The following is a 7146-nucleotide window of genomic DNA, read 5'->3' as shown; positions in this document are numbered from 1 at the left end:
TTTTATTTCTCAAGGACAATACAAACAGATCTGATTGCCTAATAACACAGGAAACAACAACACAAACATTGCAGCGACAACAAATTGTAAATAATCAAATATTCCTTTATTGATAAATAATTTTTCATCGACGTTTTCCTATCAGGTCTAAAGTATAATTGAATTCATATTTTAGTTTCTTACTAGAATTTAAAAGTTAACAAAGATGAACCAGATGAGTCCGGTTCAAGCACTTGTAAATAATAGTACTGACCATTAAACCTGAAAACCATTAGCTGTAATATTTTACTTAATTCAATGTTGCTATTGAATTGATAGCTACCAAATCTGCCGTTGAATTATTAACATGTAGGATGAAAAACAATTTTTGAATATATGTTACTACCGTTCTGACCGGGAACCGCGAGCGGTGGAAATTCTAACTGGATACCTTAATCGTGGAGTTGACGTCGATGTGACATCCCTATATGAAGCAAGCGCTCTCAATCTCGTCTGTTTGACAAACTCAACACCAAACGCCATTGACATAGTTCGTTTGCTACTGGAGGTGACTTTCACAATTTTGTTATAATTTTGTTATTTTTTTTTTCTGAAATGCAATTTAGAAATATTGCCGAATCATCAATTTTTTTGTCGATTATTTAGCACGGTGCGGATCCGAATAAAAGATCTTTAGACTCCAGCACGCCGCTTCATAAGCTCATATGGATTAATCACAGTGAAACTCTAATTCCGTTGATGTCTCTTCTCATCCAGTACGGGGCGGATGTCAACGCTCGTCAAGAGAATGACGAGAATTCTTTGCATAGTAAAACCAATTTCTTTTATCGACTTCTTTCTCCTAAGGAAAAATTCTAATAGCAGGATAATGTCATTGCAGAATTGCTACGGGTGAATCAGACTCCCGACTTGCTCCGCGCAGTTCGTTTATTAGTCGAAAACGGCATCAGAGTAAACGAAAGTGGAGGTAGAGCCAAGGGATTTGGATCATCGTTACACATTTTGTGCGAAACCAATCAGACGTCTCACCTTCTCAGTGTGGCGCGCTACTTGGTTGAAAGTGGATCTATCGTCAATTTGAGGGATGACAAAAACAACACTGTTCTTCATCTTCTTAGCCGCTACAATCAGACAGATCACTTGCTACCCGTAATACGCTTCCTTGTGGAGGCCGGATTTACTGACGTCGACATCAAGGCCAAACTGCGCTACACGTTTTGTGTCAATATAATAAATCTAATCAGTTATCCAACATCATCGAGTTCCTGATTGAACAGGGCGTGCAGACGTCGGAAACTGTTAATAATTCACTGTCGGCTCTGTCCCTCGTCTGCAAATACAATCAGACGGACCAACTGCTGACAGCGATGAAATTATTAATCCCTTTGGAGGATGTTAATCAGACAGATTATTGCGGAAGTCAAGCTGCCCATTTGTGCGCCCAGTATCAGAAGGAACACATCATCAAATCGCTGGACATTTTGGCCGATAATGGTGCGGATCTTGCGTCGACCAACTCAGACGGCGAGACAATTTTGCATCTTGCGTGCCAGTTTGCCGATAAGCTCGATCGTTTTTCGTTGGTTTCTTCACTTGACAAAGAACTGATACGGAAGATGATGGATTTAACAGACGTCGTTGGCAGGACTCCGCTTCACCTCGCCGCCAAAAGCGGGTGCACGAAAACTGCACAATTCTTGGCCGGATTTGCTGGTGTCCGAATTTTGGATACTTTCGGTCGATGCTTTGCAGATTATTTGAAATACTTTTTACTGGAGAAAGGAACTCCGCTTTGTATCTGCTGTCGAGGAGGCAGCTACCTCAACATTGCTTCACTTTACCAAAATTATTTTTTTAGGTCGACTGTTCAATCGATTAGCGCTCCTTTCTCCATCGCCAAGATAGAGGGATCCATTCCGATACAAATTGATCATGTCTACGTGTTCAACGCGATAGATAAATACACTAAAACACCAGCAAGCAATCGATGGGAAAACTTACTTCGGATTTGGAATAACCCGAAAAAGAAACTGAATTTTGCTAGTAAGCATAAATGTTGAATAATTTTCCTTGCACGTACAAATGTTTAAATGTGAAAAATCAGTGGTCACCGCTGTTGCAGAATCGGGGATGCGATGCTGCCACTCATGCATCCAGCGTAATTGCGTCTGGTGCCGTCTCCAGTTTTCCATTAGTGGTTACATCCATTGCTTGATAGAAGAAGTTGAGAAACTGGACGAACGTTTTGCCACCCAACGACTCATCTTCTACGGAAGCAGCGCCGAACGGACCAAACTCTTTCAGCTGGACGAATTCGACTTCCTCGTTGTGTTATCTCACTTTGTCGAAGAGGAAGCAGAGAGCGGCCATCGCGTCATTTATGTTGGTGAAGGCCAGTCTGCGTTTCTAAGCCACGGAAACGGCCAACTCGGAATCTCATCAGGCAGAGCTGTTTATTATTTCTACCAACTGCTTCGAGCGGCCACCAAACGCGTCGATTGCTTCAACATCCACGTTCGCGACATCACCTTTGGAGAGACATGCACGACACTTCATCTAACGTTTTGTGGTAACGAGCAAATTATTCCCATCAGTATCGATATCACCATTGGTGTCTCTCGGGGTGTCTTTCGCTCTTCTTCGCTACAACCAGCAAAGCAAGCAGAAAGCACTGTAAAGCTTCCTGACTATTGGTGTCACTCCAATTTGGACGAAGAATTCGAGTACTTAGTTCCATTTCGAGACAAGTGCGGGCCGCCGGAGTGGCAACTGTCTTACCCAATTCTAGAGGTTAGTAAGTAGTACTGTATGTTCAAGATGTTTAAACAGACGGAGACACATCATTGAAGGAACTGATTTTTGAATTTTACTTTCAGAGAGATACAATTTTAGGAACTGGTGACGAGGTTCGCTTGTGTTATCGCATTTTGAAGCTTTTGGTTATGTTGTGTCAGCGACGCAATGCATCCATCACGGATGAGAAATTGTTGCCCCAGAAGACAAGGCCATCGACTTACTGTCTGAAAACCTGCCTTTTCCGCTACATGAAATTGAACAATCCACCTTGGAATGAAGAAGATATGATATCGCATTGCATAGCAATCATGGAAGTTTTGCTCACTCATCCCGGAGTTCATCTCAAATCTTTCTTTAATCCTTTATTAAACGTTTCTTACATTGATCATGAAGCCTTGGCTGTTTGCTCGAAAATTTGTGATCGCCTTCGTTCATGCTTAAATTGAAATGAAAAACAAACTATATCGTTGAAATCATCACCACATATACGTTTGTGCGATGTGCTTCAACTTCAAGAAATCTCATTAAAAAATTTGCTATAAGAATATACAAAATATTGTAACACAACTTTCTTAATTGCTGCTTTTTTGGGATATCCGCAAAAAAGTTTTTCAAAAGTGAAAAAAAAAAATCAATCGGCATTTTAGAAATCAAATACATCAAATTCGTATATAAATCTTATTCCAACTAAAAGTAGACGAAAAAAAGCTAAAAGTAGTGCATAGCGTACACAGTGGCGGTTTGCTACTGAAAAAATGTACTTGTTTGTGCAAATCTAGCCTACTTAAAGAGCTATTTGGGTACTTAAGTAAGTAGGCTCATTGTATCGAAAAAAGGGGTGCGATTACCGAATATAGTCACTCTAACTCTTACTCTTTCTTTCTACCTCATCACCCACCTCCCTGATCTTATATATTCGTTTCCACCACTCGCCACCAGTTAGTTGGCAGGTTACAAAATTTAAAATTTCTATCCTCAAGACATCGGCCAGGTTTGAACTATAAGACCATTTGTTAAGAAATTGCTAGCTCAGTACGCTACTGATGACTGAACAATTGTTAATTTGTGTGTGTTTATAAATGTATCAGAGTATTAATGAATTACCCCTTTGTTTTTTCTTTGGCGCGAGAGAAAACAAAGGGATGGGAGCGGAATAAATAAGGGGAATTGTACTTTTTCGTTTTCAACTTAAAATTCAACTTAGATAATATAAATGAAAAAAATTACAAATAATAGCTAAAATAAAGCTAACGCAGGTTTATTTTTTTAAAGTCGCGTTTCCCTAGCCCTAGCCGTTCAACTGAAAAAAGGCCAAAGTGACCTTATTTGCATAAGGTCCTCTTGGCTTTCCAAAGACTTTTAGAACCGGCCAAAAGTATTTCAGGAAATGTAAACAAAAATCTGAAAAAAAACTGAATTCCCACTATCTCTAGCTACCTCCACACCAAATTTGAAAGCATTTGCTCAAAAACTGTACTACTGAGAGGAATGCAGAAACAGCTTTTTTGCATAAGGTCCTCTCGGGCTTCCAAAGACTTTCGGTAGGTACTGTACGTGTGAAACGGATTTCTATCCAAACTACGGTGGTATCCAGACGTGTCGATCTCGCCTCTACACAGCTTAGTGCTCTTAGTCCTACTAGCGCGAACCTACAGCCGCCCAGCCACATCAATCAACTGCCACCTACAAAAGCAAGTACTGAACCCATACTTCGCAAAAATGTACAGCAGTGTCTTTGAATTTGGAAACAGCCCCCCTCACAAAAGACCCTTTACAAGCCGTCTCGCCGATTTCCCAGCCTTAGGATCTCGAAATATCCCCCCACCCCCATAGACTATCGCACTTGCCCCCGTAATTATCAAATTGACAGACAGCAGGCCTACTTTTAAGCCATGTCGTTAGGAGAACGCGACGCATTCCATCTAGCCCTTAAAGAACTAGCAGGAGAAGTGAGGGATTCGGAAATAAGCATGCAGAGGATCTCTCAGCTATCCTCTCCTCACAAGAGCAACAAGACTTACTCCTCAATCTAACAAAAATTGCCGGTAGACCGGTCTCATGCACTCTCCCAGTAACTTCAAATCCCTCCAACGCCTTCAACGGCGTTATATTCGGAGTCCCAATCCCCGAAAAGGAAGAGGAGTTCCTAGGTTATATCACGGCCCAAAACGTCAACCACGTGAAAAGGCTTCCAATGAAAGGACACCCCGAGATTTTCTCTGAAACCGCGATTCTCACCTTCTCCTCGCCAATCCCAGACAGGGTGAAAATTGCAGTCATGAGCTATCGCGTGAGGCAATCGAACCCGGTGCAAAAAATGCTGGCAATTAGGTCACCCCACCTCTATATGTGGATCAAACACCCTACACTGTAAAAAATGCGAGAAACCCCACCCCCAGGCCTCACCTGCAGCACAAATTGCGTAAACTGCCGCAGCTCATCCCAGGAGGCAGACAACGACGTCTGTCCAGCATGTCAAGAAATGAAGGCCATCTTGAAAACGTCCTCAGCCAACGGCATCTCGATTATGGAAGCCCGCACGCAGCACAACTGACTTTCTGCAGAGCGGTCCAACGCACACCTCCCGCGTCACCTCCCCCCTGATAGCATTACTCGCCAAATCGAGGATTTCAGCCCTCCAAGTCGAGCTAAAACTTGTCAAAGAAACTATAATCCCAGTCATGAATCAATCTATCAAAACAATTTCGGCAGACCTCGCAGACACTAGAGAAAAAATCACGCACTTCGACACCAGATTCGACGCCATCGAAAAACCACAGGGGGAAAACCTTCTCAAGTAATCAACACATTTCGACAAATTGGATCACCTTATCGGTATATTAACCACCGCTATTGTCCCTACAACCACTCCCTGCCATATCTCCATTGCTCGACACCGATAAAAACCTCCCGCAAAGCCCCTCTTGCCTCGACTACAGAAGCCCGCTCACTGTAACCTCCAAAACCACCCCCTTGGCAGCCGATACCATCGCCTAGACAACCACAGCTGGGATCAAGACTACGCTATAAATGATTAACAACCTCAAATGTATGCAATGGAACTCAAGAGGCCTGACTAAATCTAAACTCGAAGAGTTCCGAAATTTACTCCACACAGAAGACCCCGACTTTTTAGTTTTTTAAGTAAAATACTTACTGGAAGTCAAGTTTCACCGTTAAGTTTTCAACCTGCGAAATCTTCAAGAAGGATGGAAGCTAAATCCGCGGCGGAGGTGTAGCTCTTTCTCGTCAAAAAATCGTTACGACGCCATCCCCTCACCCGTTACAAGCACCTTTGAAGTAATCGGTGCCCAGATCCACACACAGGCCGACCCAGCCAACTGTTTTTCACTTTATTCCCCTAGAAGTGACGGCACCGCAGAAGAAGTAAATCTTTTGTTACCACCCCAACTACCCTTCATAGTAGCAGGCAACTTTAATGCCCACCAAAGCCTATGGGAATCCAAGTCCACAGAAAATATCGCGGGAAGTCCATCTTTGCCGCAATAATAGATCACCTAGATGCTACTATCATCACCCCAAAAGACCTCGGTACTAGAATCAACCCTTCATCTGGAAAGTCATCGACCATTGACCTCATCATCTCATCATGAAGCCTCGCCTTAAACGCTTCAACCTCCCTGTGCCCCTTCTCAGGAATAGTCAGGGAGCCCCAGAGATAAGAAGATGGGCAACTCTGTGTAAAGTCCAGCAGTCGACATTTTACCCCCTCCCCCTCCTTTTCGACTGCCCTGCTCGTTTCGGCGAGCTCCGGAAGCTTTGCCTTACTTGGCGGTATGGGCGATATGGTTCAAAATCTGAAGGGGGAGCATTACTGGGAAATGCTTGCTAACGGAGGAGCTGCTTGTCACCTTTGATGATATGTTCCTTCCGACTTTTTCTCTGCATGTTTCTCTGTAACATCTCTTTATTTGTAAATGGTTAAATGACTTTAATGGATGCTGGATGTCAAGACGTCCTTGACAAATGGAAGCTAAGGTCTTTCTGTACAGTGATGCAAGTCACCAGTCTCTGTCTTTCCATCGCAATAGATGGTCATGTATCTCAACTACGTCTAGGTTTCAGTTTCTGCTCTAACAGTATGCCGTCAAAGTGTAGTGCGAAAAACTGTAATTCTAAGTCTGGTGATCGTGGCGTGTCGCTTTTAAGGTTTCCCGTTGGTGATGTCAGACGTGCGCTATGGCTACAACATTGTCCACATAATTTTGTTCCAAAGAAAAGTTCAGTGTTGTGTACTTTGCATTTCGGTCCCATGAAATATACGCCTCGGAAAAGGTCACATCACCAACTGAATCGTTTGCAAGATCCAATTCCAGTTTCGACAGAGGA

At 42.9% G+C, this 7146-nt stretch overlaps 1 protein-coding gene across 1 annotated transcript; it reads left to right on the top strand.

Moving 5' to 3' along the window:
• Positions 1 to 360: 360 nt before the first annotated feature.
• On the top strand, positions 361 to 3272 carry LOC124328689. The gene is made up of 6 exons (XM_046787491.1): positions 361 to 547; positions 646 to 808; positions 881 to 1221; positions 1278 to 2043; positions 2105 to 2790; positions 2877 to 3272. Exons 2-6 carry the CDS (start codon positions 739 to 741, stop codon positions 3240 to 3242), a joined length of 2229 nt encoding a protein of 742 aa, XP_046643447.1. The 5' UTR covers positions 361 to 547; positions 646 to 738; the 3' UTR covers positions 3243 to 3272.
• Positions 3273 to 7146: the final 3874 nt, after the last annotated feature.

Source organism: Daphnia pulicaria, chromosome 3 (genome assembly GCF_021234035.1).
Source record: "Daphnia pulicaria isolate SC F1-1A chromosome 3, SC_F0-13Bv2, whole genome shotgun sequence".
NCBI lineage: Eukaryota > Metazoa > Arthropoda > Branchiopoda > Diplostraca > Daphniidae > Daphnia > Daphnia pulicaria.
The sequence above is the reverse complement of the archived record's forward strand: the minus strand, read 5'-3'. Positions and strand labels throughout refer to the sequence as shown.